Consider the following 16,360-nt stretch of genomic DNA (forward strand, 5'->3'; position numbering starts at 1 on the left):
TGACTGGCCACACCCAGAATACAGCTGACTGGCCACACCCACAACACAGCTGCTGGTCCATGTCTGGCAAAGCAGGGTAGTGCTGTACTGGCCACACCCAGCACTCAGCTGCTGGTCCACATGTGACAAGGCAGGGCTGTACTGGCCACACCCAGAACACAACTGACTGGCCTCACCCAGAACACAGCTGCCGGTCCATGTGTGACAAGGCAGGGCAGTGCTGTACAGACACCACTAGCCCTGAGGTTTCTCAATACCTTCTGTAATTGAAATAGAATTACAATGTAAAATAGAATAGATTCAACAGTGTTGCGCCAATAGTAAGATCAGCAGCTAAATTGAGACGAGTTTCCCTAAGCTCTGTCAAGTGTAAAAGAAAATTAACTATATCTTTCCCTAACAGCGCTTAGACAATTGTCAGTAATGAAAACAATCCTTTATTTGGTGCACCAGATAAAAAGTTATTTGCATTATTTACAACTGTCTAAGCGATGTCAGGGAAAAATAAAGTGAAACAATTACAAGCTTCCACCCAGCAGAATGTTATAAGTAATACATATTTAAATCAGTGCTATTTTAATTAAATAATTTATTTCCAACATATATAGAAAAAAACTGTATATTCTTGCTAAAAGTTTATAGTAAAGTCCACTATGAGAAGTCAGTGCTGCACATGTTTACACATGATTTTCCTTAACAGTCCACACATTTCCCAGGTGAGGCTGAGGACACTCCCCAGGTAGGGTTGGGGTTACTGGCGGAGCTCAGGACACTCCCCAGGTAGGGTTGGGGATAGTGGCGGGGCTGAGGACACTTCCCAGGTAGGGTTGTGGTTACCGGCGGGGCTGAGGACACTCCCCAGATAGGGTTGGGGTTACTGGCGGGGCTGAGGTCACTTCCCAGGTAGGGGTTACTGGCGGGGCTGAGGTCACTTCCCAGGTAGGGGTTACTGGCGGGGCTGAGGTCACTTCCCAGGTAGGGTTGGGGTTACCGGCGGGGCTGAGTACACTTCCCAGGTAGGGTTGGGGTTACTGGCGGGGCTGAGTACACTTCCCAGGTAGGGTTGGGGTTACTGGCGGGGCTGAAGACACTTCCCAGGTAGGGTTGGGGTTACTGGCAGGGCTGAGGACACTCCCCAAGTAGGGTTGGGGTTACTGGCTGGGCTGAGGACACTTCCCAGGTAGGGTTGGGGTTACCGGTGGGGCTGAGGTTACTGACCAGGTAGGGTTGGGGTTACTGGCGGGGCTAAGGTCACTTCCCAGGTAGTGTTGGGGTTACCGGCGGGGCTGAGGACACTCCCCAGGTAGGGTTGGGGTTACCGGTGTGGCTGAGGACACTGTCCAGGTAGGGTTGGGGTTACCGGCGGGGCTGAGGGCACTGCCCAGGTAAGGTTGGTGTTACCGGCGGGGCTGAGGACACTTCCCAGGTAGGGTTGGGGTTACCGGCGGGGCTGAAGACACTTCCCAGGTAAGGTTGGGGATAGTGGCAGGGCTGAGGACATTTCAGGTAGGGCTGGGGATAGTGGCTGGGCTGAGGTCACTTCCCAGGTAGGGTTGGGGTTACCGGCGGGCTGAGTACACTTCCCAGGTAGGGTTGGGGTTACCGGTGGGGCTGAGGACACTGCCCAGGTAGGGTTGGGGTTACCGGCGGGGCTGATGACACTGCCCAGGTAGGGTTAGGGTAACCGGCGGGTCTGAGGTCACTTCCCAGGTAGGGTTGGGGTTACTAGCTGGGCTGAGGTCACTTCCCAGGTAGGGTTGGGGTTACCGGCTGGGCTGAGGACACTTCAGGTAGGGTTGGGGATAGTGGCTGGGCTGAGGTCACTTCCCAGGTAGGGTTGGGGTTACTGGCGGGCTGAGTACACTTCCCAGGTAGGGTTGGGGTTACTGGCGGGGCTGAAGACACTTCCCAGGTAGGGTTGGGGTTACTGGCGGGGCTGAAGACACTCCCCAAGTAGGGTTGGGGTTACTGGCTGGGCTGAGGACACTTCCCAGGTAGGGTTGGGGTTACCAGTGGGGCTGAGGTGACTGACCAGGTAGAGTTGGGGTTACTGGCGGGGCTGAGGTCACTTCCCAGGTAGGGTTGGGGTTACCGCCGGGCTGAGGACACTCCCCAGGTAGGGTTGGGGTTACCGGCGGGGCTGAGGACACTCCCCAAGTAGGGTGTGGGTTACTGGCTGGGCTGAGGACACTTCCCAGGTAGGGTTGGGGTTACCGGTGGGGCTGAGGTGACTGACCAGATAGGGTTGGGGTTACAGGCGGGGCTGAAGACACTTCCCAGGTTGGATTAGGGTTACTGGCGGAGATGAGGACACTCCCCAAGTAGGGTTGGGGTTACTGGCGGGGCTGAGGACACTTCCCAGGTAGGGTTGGGGCTACCGGCGGGGCTGAGGTATCTGACCAGGTAGGGTTGGGGTTACCGGCGGGGGCTCATGACACTCCCCAGGTAGGGTTAGGGTTACCGGCGGGGCTAAGGACTCTCCCCAGGTAGAGTTGAGGATAGTGGCGCGGCTGAGGTCACTTCCCAGGTAGGGTTACCGGCGGGGCTGAGGTCACTTCCCAGGTAGAGTTGGGGTTACTGGCGGGGCTGATGACACTTCCTAGGCAGCCAGCAATTAGTGGTCCGGCCATCAGATAATGGCTTCACTGGTGGCACTAAGGACACGGGCCTGATCTGAGTCAGATGAGTCTGGCTGGTAAAATGAATGGTTCTTCTTTGTCCCATGTTCTCTAAGAAAGGGAGGGATGGATGTGTGACATGTGTGACAAGGCAGGGCAGTGCTGTACAGACACCACTAGCTTTGAGGTTTCTCAATACCTCCTGTAACTGAAATAGAATTACAATGTAAAATAGAATAGATTCAACAGTGTTGCGCCAATAGTAAGATCAGCAGCTAAATTGAGACGAGTTTCCCTAAGCTCTGTCAAGTGTAAAAGAAAATTAACTATATCTTTCCCTAACAGCGCTTAGACAATTGTCAGTAATGAAAACAATCCTTTATTTGGTGCACCAGATAAAAAGTTATTTGCATTATTTACAACTGTCTAAGCGATGTCAGGGAAAAATAAAGTGAAACAATTACAAGCTTCCACCCAGCAGAATGTTATAAGTAATACATATTTAAATCAGTGCTATTTTAATTAAATAATTTATTTCCAACATATATAGAAAAAAACTGTGTATATTCTTGCTAAAAGTTTATAGTAAAGTCCACTATGAGAAGTCAGTGCTGCACATGTTTACACATGATTTTCCTTCACAGTCCACACATTTCCCAGGTGGGGCTGAGGTCACTTCCTAGGTAGGATTGGGGTTACTGGCGGAGCTCAGGACACTCCCCAGGTAGGGTTGGGGATAGTGGCGGGGCTGAGGACACTTCCCAGGTAGGGTTGTGGTTACCGGCGGGGCTGAGGACACTCCCCAGATAGGGTTGGGGATAGTGGCGGGGCTGAGGACACTTCCCAGGTAGGGTTGGGGTTACCGGTGGGGCTGAGGTCACTTCCCAGGTAGGGTTGGGGTTACTGGCGGGGCTCAGGACACTTCCCAGGTAGGGTTGGGGTTACCGGCGGGGCTGAAGACACTTCCCAGGTAGGGTTGGGGTTACTGGCGGGGCTGAGGACACTTCCCAAGTAGGGTTGGGGTTACTGGCGGGGCTCAGGACACTTTCCAGGTAGGGTTGGGGTTACTGGCGGGGCTGAGGTCACTTCCCAGGTAGGGTTGGGGTTACCGGCAGGGCTGAGGACACTCCCCAGGTAGGGTTAGGGTTACCGGCAGGGCTGAGGACACTCCCCAGGTAGGGTTGGGGTTACCGGCAGGGCTGAGGACACTCCCCAGGTAGGGTTGAGGATAGTGGCAGGGCTGAGGTCACTTCCCAGGTAGGGTTGGGTATAGTGGCTGGGCTGAGGTCACTTCCCAGGTAGGGTTGAGGATAGTGGCGCGGCTGAGGTCACTTCCCAGGTAGGGTTAGGGTTACCGGCGGGGCTGAGGTCACTTCCCAGGTAGGGTTGGGTATAGTGGCTGGGCTGAGGTCACTTCCCAGGTAGGGTTGAGGATAGTGGCGCGGCTGAGGACACTTCCCAGGTAGGGTTAGGGTTACCGGCGGGGATGAGGTCACTTCCCAGGTAGGGTTGGGTATAATGGCTGAGCTGAGGTCACTTCCCAGGTAGGGTTGAGGATAGTGGCAGGGCTGAGGTCACTTCCCAGGTAGGGTTACTGGCGGGGCTGAGGTCACTTCCCAGGTAGGGTTGGGGTTACCGGCTGGGCTGAGGACACTTCAGGTAGGGTTGGGTATAGTGGCGGGGCTGAGGTCACTTCCCAGGTGGGGTTGAGGATAGTGGCAGGGCTGAGGTCACTTCCCAGGTAGGGTTAGGGTTACCGGCGGGGCTGAGGTCACTTCCCAGGTATGGTTGGGGTTACTGGCGGGGCTGAGGACACTTCCCAGGTAGGGTTACTGGCGGGGCTGAGGTCACTTCCCAGGTATGGTTGGGGTTACTGGCGGGGCTGAGGACACTTCCCAGGTAGGGTTACTGGCGGGGCTGAGGTCACTTCCCAGGTAGGGTTGGGGTTACCGGCTGGGCTGAGGACACTTCAGGTAGGGTTGGGGTTACCGGCAGGGCTGAGGACACTTCAGGTAGGGTTGGGGTTACCGGCGGGGCTGAGGACACTCCCCAGGTAGAGTTGAGGATAGTGGCGGGGCTGAGGTCACTTCCCAGGTAGGGTTACCGGCGTGGCTGAGGTCACTTCCCAGGTATGGTTGGGGTTACTGGCGGGGCGGGGCACTTCCTAGGCAGCCAGCAATTAGTGGTCCGGCCATCAGATCGCGGCTTCACTGGTGGCACTAAGGACACGGGCCTGATCTGAGTCCGATGAGTCTGGCTGGTAAAATGAATGGTTCTTCTTTGTCCCGTGTTCTCTAAGAAAGGGAGGGATGGATGTAGATTTAACATGTAAAATCCGAGTATTCATGACTTCACAGTCGATCTGCATCATCACTTCGTACTCTTGTCCATCAATCACATTTTCTGTAAGAGATAAAAAAACAAAATCTAATTAGAGTGAACAGGTCCGGTACATGAAAACACGAGTAGAGGGGCTTAGGACTAATGCCCCACGTACACTCGCAGGAGGCACGCAGGAGACATGACGCTGGTGGGGGCCTCATCCTTTGCGTAACATTGCAGGGCTGAGACTGTGCAGAGACCTGCAGGCTAGCAGCATGCTCTGTGGGAGGAGCATATGAGACATGACGCTGGGGACATTGCGGAGACCTGCAGACTGGCAGCATGCACCGTGGGAGGGGCATATGAGCCATGACGCTGGGAGGGATCTCATCACTCTGGTGATACTGCAGAGACCTGCAGCATGCACCGTGGGAGGGGCATATGAGCCATGACGCTGGGAGGGATCTCAACACTCTGGTGACACTGCAGAGACCTGCAGCATGTTCTGTGGGAGGGGCATATGAGGCTTGACGCTGGGACGGATCTCATCACTCTGGCGACACTGCAGAGACCTGCAGGCTAGCTGCATGCTCCGTGGGAGGGGCATATGAGGCACGACGCTGGGAGGGATCTCATCACTCTGGCGACACTGCAGAGACCTGCAGGCTAGCTGCATGCTCCGTGGGAGGGGCATATGAGGCACGACGCTGGGAGGGATCTCATCCCTCTGGTGACACTGCAGAGACCTGCAGGCTAGCAGCATGCTCTGTGGGAGGGGCATATGATACATGACGCTGGGAGGGATCTCATCACTCTGGTCACACTGCAGAGACCTGCAGGCTAGCAGCATGCTCTGTGGGAGGAGCATATGAGACATGACGCTGGGGACATTGCGGAGACCTGCAGACTGGCAGCATGCACCGTGGGAGGGGCATATGAGCCATGACGCTGGGAGGGATCTCAACACTCTGGTGACACTGCAGAGACCTGCAGCATGTTCTGTGGGAGGGCATATGAGGCTTGACGCTGGGACGGATCTCATCACTCTGGCGACACTGCAGAGACCTGCAGGCTAGCTGCATGCTCCGTGGGAGGGGCATATGAGGCACGACGCTGGGAGGGATCTCATCACTCTGGCGACACTGCAGAGACCTGCAGGCTAGCTGCATGCTCCGTGGGAGGGGCATATGAGGCACGACGCTGGGAGGGATCTCATCCCTCTGGTGACACTGCAGAGACCTGCAGGCTAGCAGCATGCTCTGTGGGAGGGGCATATGATACATGACGCTGGGAGGGATCTCATCACTCTGGTCACACTGCAGAGACCTGCAGGCTAGCAGCATGCTCTGTGGGAGGGGCATATGAGACATGACACTGGGAGGGATCTCATCACTCTGGTGATACTGCAGAGACCTGCAGCCTGTTCTGTGGGAGGGGCATATGAGGCACAACGCTGGGAGGGATCTAATCACTCTGGTGATACTGCAGAGACCTGCAGCCTGTTCTGTGGGAGGGGCATATGAGGCACAATGCTGGGAGGGATCTAATCACTCTGGTGACACTGCAGAGACCTGCAGGCTAGCAGCATGCTCTGTGGGAGGGGCATATGAGACATGACGCTGGTGACACTGCAGAGTCCTGCAGGCCAGCAGTATGCTCCGTGGGAGGGGCATATAAGACATGACGCTGGGAGGGATCTCACCACTCTGGTGATACTGCAGAGACCTGCAGCCTGTTCTGTGGGAGGGGCATATGAGGCACGACGCTGGGAGGGATCTAATCACTCTGGTGACACTGCAGGCTAGCAGCATACACTGTGGGAGGGGCATATGAGACATGACGCTGGTGACATTGCAGAGACCTGCTGGCTAGCAGCATGCTCTGTGGGAGGGGCATAGGGCAGTGGCGTGCTAGTGATGTCACGCAGCCGGTGAGTGGGGAGAACAATGCTCTCGGCCAGTGATCCACCCGGCTGATCACTGCGTCGGGGGCCTCCGCACTCACGGGAGAGGTCGTCATCGTCACCTGGTGAGAATAAACGAGAAACATTCTCTGTGGAAGGATTGCCACTGCATAAACCCTCCCCCAGGAGTGACCGCATACACCCCTCCCCCAGTATTATGCTTCAGGAGTGACCGCATACACCCCTCCCCCCAGTATTATGCTTCAGGAGTGACCGCATAAACCCTCCCCCAGTATAATGCTTCAGGAGTGACCGCATACACCCCTCCCCCAGTATAATGCTTCAGGAGTGACCGCATACACCCCTCCCCCAGTATAATGCTTCAGGAGTGACCGCATACACCCCTCCCCCAGTATTATGCTTCAGGAGTGACCGCATACACCCCTCCCCCAGTATTATGCTTCAGGAGTGACCGCATACACCCCTCCCCCAGTATTATGCTTCAGGAGTGACCGCATACACCCCTCCCCCAGTATTATGCTTCAGGAGTGACCGCATACACCCCTCCCCCAGTATTATGCTTCAGGAGTGACCGCATACACCCCTCCCCCAGTATTATGCTTCAGGAGTGACCGCATACACCCCTCCCCCAGTATTATGCTTCAGGAGTGACCGCATAAACCCTCCCCCAGTATTATGCTTCAGGAGTGACCGCATACACCCCTCCCCCAGTATTATGCTTCAGGAGTGACCGCATACACCCCTCCCCCAGTATTATGCTTCAGGAGTGACCGTATACACCCCTCCCCCAGTATTGTGCTTCAGGAGTGACCGCATACACCCCTCCCCCAGTATTATGCTTCAGGAGTGACCGCATACACCCCTCCCCCAGTATTATGCTTCAGGAGTGACCGCATACACCCCTCCCCCAGTATTATGCTTCAGGAGTGACCGCATACACCCCTCCCCCAGTATTATGCTTCAGGAGTGACCGCATACACCCCTCCCCCAGTATTATGCTTCAGGAGTGACCGCATACACCCCTCCCCCAGTATTATGCTTCAGGAGTGACCGCATAAACCCCTCCCCCAGTATTATGCTTCAGGAGTGACCGCATACACCCCTCCCCCAGTATTATGCTTCAGGAGTGACCGCATACACCCCTCCCCCAGTATTATGCTTCAGGAGTGACCGCATACACCCCTCCCCCAGTATTATGCTTCAGGAGTGACCGCATACACCCCTCCCCCAGTATTATGCTTCAGGAGTGACCGCATACACCCCTCCCCCAGTATTATGCTTCAGGAGTGACCGCATACACCCCTCCCCCATTATTTTGCTTCAGGAGTGACCGCATACACCCCTCCCCCAGTATTATGCTTCAGGAGTGACCGCATACACCCCTCCCCCAGTATTATGCTTCAGGAGTGACCGCATACACCCCTCCCCCCAAGAATCCCATTCATATCACATCTTCTGGATAAGACTGATTGTTATTTGTTGTAAAGGAACATATATAACACATTCTTCCATGGACATACGTACCATTTACATTGGTGGATGGCAAAATGATGGACATTTTTGGTCTTGTGCTCTTACTTCTATTGGTGGCTGGAAGCAGTAAGTGGTCCTTCAAAATAAAATAACAGAAATTAATACATGTAGGGTGAAAGTGCTCATCAGGAGAAAAATATATATCAAACTTTAGCAAGAGGACGAGGGATTACATCACCAGTGGGGGAGGGGTCACGTCAGCAGTGGATAACGTCAGCAGTGGGCACAGGATCACGTCAGCAGTGGGTGAGGGAATCATGTAAGCAGTGGGCGATGAGTGGGCGAGAGAATCACGTCAGCAATGGGCGCAGGATCCATGCCACAGCTCCCACCAAGGCCCATCCATGCCACAGCTCCCACCACTACCCGTCCATGTCACGGCTCCCACCACTACCCGTCCATGTCACGGCTCCCACCACTACCCGTCCATGTCACGGCTCCCACCACTACCCGTCCATGTCACGGCTCCCACCACTACCCGTCCATGTCACGGCTCCCACCACTACCCATCCATGTCACAGCACTGCCCATCCATGCCACAGCTCCCACCAAGGACAATCCATGCCACAGCTCCCACCACTACCCGTCCATGTCACGGCTCCCACCACTACCCGTCCATGTCACAGCACTGCCCATCCATGCCACAGCTCCCACCAAGGACAATCCATGCCACAGCTCCCACCACTACCCGTCCATGTCACGGCTCCCACCACTACCCGTCCATGTCACGGCTCCCACCACTACCCGCCCATGTCTCGGCTCCCACCAATACCCATCCAGGTCACAGCTCCCACCACTACCCGTCCATGTCACAGCACTGCCCATCCATGCCACAGCTCCCACCAAGGACCATCCATGCCACAGCTCCCACCACTACTCATCCATGCCACAGTTCCCACCACTACCCGTCCATGTCACAGCTCCCACCACTACCCATCCATGCCACAGCTCCCCCCACTACCCTCCCATGCCACAGCTCCCCCCACTACCCATGCAGGTCACAGCTCCCACCAAGGCCCATCCATGCCACAGTTCCCCCCACTACCCTCCCATGCCACAGCTTCCCCCACTACCCTCCCATGCCACAGCTCCCACCACTACCTGTCCATGTCACAGCACTGCCCATCCATGCCACAGCTCCCATCACTACCCATCCATGCCACAGCTCCCACCACTACCCGTCCATGCCAAAGCTCCCACCACTACCTGCCCATGCCACAGCTCCCACCACTACCCGTCCATGCCACAGCTCCCACCAAGGCCCATCCATGCCACAGCTCCCACCACTACCCGTCCATGCCACAGCTCCCACCACTACCCATCCATGCCACAGCTCCCCCCACTACCCTCCCATGCCACAGCTCCCCCCACTACCCTCCCATGCCACAGCTCCCACCACTACCTGTCCATGTCACAGCACTGCCCATCCATGCCACAGCTCCCATCACTACCCATCCATGCCACAGCTCCCACCACTACCCGTCCATGCCAAAGCTCCCACCACTACCTGCCCATGCCACAGCTCCCACCACTACCCATCCATTCCACAGCTCCCACCAAGGCCCATCCATGCCACAGCTCCCACCACTACCCGTCCATGCCAAAGCTCCCACCACTACCTGCCCATGCCACAGCTCCCACCACTACCCGTCCATGCCACAGCTCCCACCAAGGCCCATCCATGCCACAGTTCCCACCACTACCCGTCCATGCCACAGCTCCCACCACTACCCATCCATGCCACAGCTCCCCCCACTACCCCCCCATGCCACAGCTCCCCCCACTACCCTCCCATGCCACAGCTCCCACCACTACCTGTCCATGTCACAGCACTGCCCATCCATGCCACAGCTCCCATCACTACCCATCCATGCCACAGCTCCCACCACTACCCGTCCATGCCAAAGCTCCCACCGCTACCTGCCCATGCCACAGCTCCCACCACTACCTATCCATTCCACAGCTCCCATTACTACCCATCCATGCCACAGCTCCCATCTCTACCTATCCATGCCACAGCTCCCACCACTACCCGTCCATGTCACAGCACTACCCGTCCATGTCACAGCACTGCCCATCCATGCCACAGCTCCCACCACTACCCGTCCATGCCACAGCTCCCACCAATACCCATCCAGGTCACAGCTCCCACCACTACCCGTCCATGTCACAGCACTGCCCATCCATGCCACAGCTCCCACCAAGGCCCATCCATGCCACAGCTCCCACCACTACCCGTCCATGTCACAGCACTGCCCATCCATGCCACAGCTCCCACCAAGGCCCATCCATGCCACAGCTCCCACCACTACCCATCCATGCCACAGCTCCCACCAAGGCCCATCCATGCCACAGCTCCCACCACTACCCATCCATGCCACAGCTCCCACCACTACCCATCCATGCCACAGCTCCCACCACTACCCGTCCATGCCACAGCTCCCATCACTACTCATCCATGCCACAGCTCCCATCACTACTCATCCATGCCACAGCTCCCACCACTACCCATCCATGCCACAGCTCCCACCACTACCCATCCATGCCACAGCTCCCCCCACTACCCCCCCATGCCACAGCTCCCATCACTGCCCATCCATGCCACAGCTCCCACCACTACCCATCCATGCCACAGCTCCCACCACTACCCGTCCATGCCACAGCTCCCACCACTACCCGCCCATGCCACGGCTCCCACCACTACCTGCCCATGCCACGGCTCCCACCACTACCCACCCAGGTCACAGCTCCCATCACTACTCATCCATGCCACAGCTCCCATCACTACCCATCCATGCCACAGCTCCCACCACTACCCGTCCATGCCACAGCTCCCACAGCTCCCACCACTACCCGTCCATGTCACAGCTCCCACCACTACCCATCCAGGTCACAGCTCCCACCACTACCCGTCCATGTCACAGCTCCCACCACTACCCGTACATGTCACAGCTCCCATCACTACCCATCCAGGTTACAGCTCCCATCACTACTCATCCATGCCACAGCTCCCACCACTACCCGTCCATGTCACAGCTCCCACCACTACCCGTCCATGTCACAGCTCCCACCACTACCCGCCCATGCCACAGCTACCACCACTACCCATCCATGCCACAGCTCACATCACTACTCATCCATGCCACAGCTCCCCCCACTACCCGCCCATGCCACAGCTCCCACCACTACCTGTCCATGTCAAAGCACTGCCCATCCATGCCACAGCTCCCATCACTACCCATCCATGCCACAGCTCCCACCACCACCCATCCATGTCACAGCTCTCACCACTATCCGTTCATGTCACAGCTCCCACCACTACCTGCCCATGTCACAGCTCCCACCACTACCTGCCCATGTCACAACTCCCACCACTACCTGCCCATGCCACAGCTCCCACCACTACCTGCCCATGCCACAGCTCCCACCACTACCCATCCATGCCACAGCTCCCACCACTACCCGTCCATGGCACAGCTCCCACCACTACCCACCCATGCCACAGCTCCCACCACTACCCACCCATGCCACAGCTCCCACCACTACCCACCCATGCCACAGCTCCCACCACTACCCATCCATGCCACAGCTCCCACCACTACCCATCCATGCCACAGCTCCCAACACTACCCATCCATGCCACAGCTCCCATCACTACCCACCCAGGTCACAGCTCCCACCACTACCCATCCATGCCACAGCTCCCATCACTACCCACCCATGCCACAGCTCCCACCACTACCCATGCAGGTCACAGCTCCCACCACTACCCATCCATGCCACAGCTCCCACCACTACCTGCCCATGCCACAGCTCCCACCATTACCTGCCCATGCTACAGCTCCCACCACTACCTGCCCATGCTACAGCTCCCACCACTACCTGCCCATGCTACAGCTCCCACCACTACCCATCCATGCCACAGCTCCCACCACTACCCACCCATGCCACAGCTCCCACCACTACCCGCCCATGCCACAGCTCCCACCACTACCCATCCAGGTCACAGCTCCCACCACTACCCGCCCATGTCACAGCATCTTCTGCTCATATATGCACAGGTCCAATACCACTACATGCGAGTCCTCAAACAATGTTGTCCTCTAGAGACCTGGTTATCCCTCGCACATACATAGAGCTGGAGCTCTGGAACATAACATATAACAACATGTGTTATTCTGTTACAGAGGAACTGTGCTCTGCCAGTAAGCACGTTTTATGGAGTAGAGGAAGATATTCCAGATGTTTTACAAATATGTGTTATGTTTATTGTACAGACGTGAAATGTTCACAACTCCTGTCTAGACTTCAGGAATTTCTTTACTGGTAAAAAGTGTTGTGAAGATTCTAAAAACCAAAACAAACTTACATAAAAGGAAATCTTCAGACTAGAGGGGGAGCGGGTTCCGTGACATCACAGGGAAAAGTCATTACTGGATGTACAACATTTGTGAATGCTTACAGGCCTCACACATCTGATAATATCTCAGCTTCACACATATCCATCACGGCATCAAAACTAAAATCCTCACAAACTCAACTCAAATTGCAATAAAAAAAGTCTATTCTCTTCTCACTCACTGGACACAAATTAGGCTTTCTGAAAGCTGAACAAGATTGCTTGGAGGAACGTTCAAACATTGCAAAAATGCCAAACAATGCTGGTGTGGATAAAATGTGTACCTACTTCCCACACACTGAACACAAACTACTTCCCACACACTGAACACAAACTGCTTCCCACACACTGAACACAAACTGCTTCCCACACACTGAACACAAACTGCTTCCCACACACTGAACACAAACTGCTTCCCACACACTGAACACAAACTGCTTCCCACACACTGAACACAAACTGCTTCCCACACACTGAACACAAACTACTTCCCACACACTGAACACAAACTACTTCCCACACACTGAACACAAACTACTTCCCACACACTGAACACAAACTACTTCCCACACTCTGAACACAATCCACTTCCCACACACTGAACACAAACTACTTCCCACACACTGAACACAAACTACTTCCCACACACTGAACACAAACTACTTCCCACACTCTGAACACAATCCACTTCCCACACACTGAACACAAACTACTTCCCGCACTCTGAACACAATCCACTTCCCACACTCTGAACAAAAACTGCTTCCCAAACTCTGAACAAAAACTGCTTCCCACACTCTGAACACAAACTACTTCCCACACACTGAACACAAACTGCTTCCCACACTCTGAACACAAACTACTTCTCACACTCTGAACACAAACTGCTCCCCACACTCTGAACACAAGTGGAAAAGCCTGATTTTTTGCTCCTGTGGGGCATTCCCAGCACTCTGAGTGTAGCAGAGAATGTGTAAAGAAAAATCCGCAATGCCGGATGAATTGCGGAAGAATGGCCGCATCCAGTCCGGCAAGCGGACCTTCCAACGCGGGATGCGGAAATTCGTCCGCATCCGCTGTGCAAATCTGTCCGAGCACTCTGCCCCAAACTCACTAGCATGCTGCTCACCAGGGCTCTGCCATCTTGCCTCTAGGGGGCGGGCGCGCACGACAGACACGCCTTTATACTCTTGGAAAGCGTGTCAGCTGACCTGGAGGTCAGCTGACATTTTAGCCTGCTCTGATTGGTTGCTGCCTGGGGTGGAGACTTCTCTCCCAGGCAGTATATAAGGAAGTGCTTTTCAGTCACACTTCGTCTGTGTTTGCGATACCCTGTGTCAGCACTCAGACCTAGTCAGCCTTGTCTCTGGTATTGTGTTATATATTGGTTTATCGCCAGTATATACACATATTATACTGTTTGATTTATCGTGTATGATTCTGTGCCTGTCTTGACTACTCTTCTGCTTCCTGATTCTGTACTTCGCCAGCCCGTACCGTTATCGACTATTGGCTTGGCTTCCGACTATTCTCTTGTCTCACGTTTCTGTACTGCTCCTGCCTGACCTGTTGCCGAACCTCATTTTGTCTGACCTTTCTCCCTTCAGTGGAACGTCTCCCACTGTAGGGTTCTATCAGAGGCTTGCCTCTTGAGACGACCTCCTCTAGCAAACCCTTGCTGCTAGAGGCCGAGACTCCTCCACTCTGTCCTTTGGAGGATCTCACATACGGGGTTCCCATTCAGAGGTAACCACACCTCTGAGGAATTACTGTGTGGTGGATATTTCCACAGACTTGTATTTACACTGTATATTATAATTGTTGTCTGCTGTTCCAGCTTGCTGGAGGTTGTATCTCTGTGCCCTATAGAGATACTCTATTGCACCCTCTTGCAGACGATTGTATCGTGTCACGTTATACTTGCATTATTGGTGATTCTGCAGATCACCATATAATCAGGTATAGCATCTGTGTTATTGGTGATACTGCAGATCATCTAATAATCAGAATAGCTGTGCTTGCTGACACCAGCCGTTACAGAATGCCTGTGCCAGTTATACGCAGGGCTGTGGACTCCGTACAAAAAAGCATCCAACTCCTCAGTTTGTGATTCCTTCATTATATACGTAGAAAAAAAAATGTTTTGTAAAAAATAATACCTTTTAATGGCTAACTGATAGAGTTAAATGATGCAAGCTTTCTGGGATCTAGTCCCCTTCTTCAGGCATATTTCCAGATGTTAGCTGTAGTATGGAAATATGCCTGAAGAAGGGGACTAGATCCCAGAAAGCTTGCATTATTTAACTTTATCAGTTAGCCATTAAAAGGTATTACTTTTTTCAAAACGTTGTTTTTTCTACCTATACAGTGGCTTGCAAAAGTATTCGGCCCCCTTAAAGTTTTCCACATTTTGTCACACTACTGCCACAAACATATATATATATATATATATATATATATATATATATATATATATATATATATATATATATATATATATATATATATATATATATATATATATATATAAGATTCCTGTGTACGAATCAGTTATACCATCACAATCAGATATTTATATCAGACTTTAAAAATACAGTCACTCCCACATCCCAAAAAAGCAGTTACCTGCTACAACCCAAAATCATACAAATAATTTAATTGGCTTTGCCCTAAATTGGCCCAAGATTACAATACATACACTACACAATACATACATAGACATAGGACTATGGTGGGGATTAGATTGGGAGCTCCTCTGAGAGACAATTAAGTGACAAGACAATATACTTTGAACAGCGCTGCGGAAGATGTTGGCACTTTAGAAGTATTAAACAAGAATAATAATCCTGGAATGGCCCACACAGAGCCCAGACCTTATTTCTATTGAGAATCTGCGGCGGTGCTCAAACTGAATGTCCTTGCTCAGAAATCATGCAATTTGGACCAGCTAGAACAATTTGCAATGGAGGAATGGATAAAATCCTATGCCAACCTAGTAAAGAACTCTTAGGAGATTGTTATCAATCGAGGCTCAGAAAGGCTACATTGACTATTAATGGCCGGGGAGGGGGGGGGGGGGGGTTGGGCTGATCATTTTGGATGTCTCATTTTTGCCCTTTCCTGTTTCAACTCTGTGTATCAATAATAGTTTCTAATTAAACTTAGTTAACAGTTTTTATAGTGAATTTGTTTCCAAAATTAGGAAAGCACTTGCTAATGGTCATTTTTTTAATAGAGAAGTAATGGGGGGGGCGCTAAACATTTTGCCCACAACAGTATATAAAAAGTTTAACCATTTCCCACTCTCTGCCCATCTCATAGAATGCCTGTGTGAGTTATATCTCTAGTGTGTATGGAGATTTACCATTTCCCACACTCTGACCATCTCATAGAATGCCTGTGTGAGTTATATCTCTAGTGTATATGGAGGTTTACCATTTCCCACACTCTGACCATTGCAGAGAATGCATGTGTGAGCTATATCTCTAGTGTGTATGGAGGTTTACCATTTCCCACTCTCTGCCCATCTCATAGAATGCCTGTGTGAGTCTCTAGTGTATATGG

At 53.4% G+C, this 16,360-nt stretch overlaps 1 protein-coding gene across 1 annotated transcript in view; it reads right to left on the minus strand.

Moving 5' to 3' along the window:
- Window positions 1-572: 572 nt before the first annotated feature.
- Window positions 573-16,360, minus strand: part of ATF6 (activating transcription factor 6) — a 132,924-nt gene continuing 117,136 nt past the window's right edge. The window contains exons 11-12 of the mRNA XM_068252785.1: window positions 8,389-8,473; window positions 573-5,021 (exon numbers count right to left, since the gene is read on the minus strand). Of these exons, the coding sequence (XP_068108886.1) occupies window positions 4,813-5,021; window positions 8,389-8,473 (294 nt within the window). The 3' untranslated portion in view covers window positions 573-4,812. The remainder of the gene's footprint in view (window positions 5,022-8,388; window positions 8,474-16,360) is intronic.

This window comes from Hyperolius riggenbachi, chromosome 9 (genome assembly GCF_040937935.1).
Source record: "Hyperolius riggenbachi isolate aHypRig1 chromosome 9, aHypRig1.pri, whole genome shotgun sequence".
Classification (NCBI taxonomy): Eukaryota; Metazoa; Chordata; class Amphibia; order Anura; family Hyperoliidae; genus Hyperolius; species Hyperolius riggenbachi.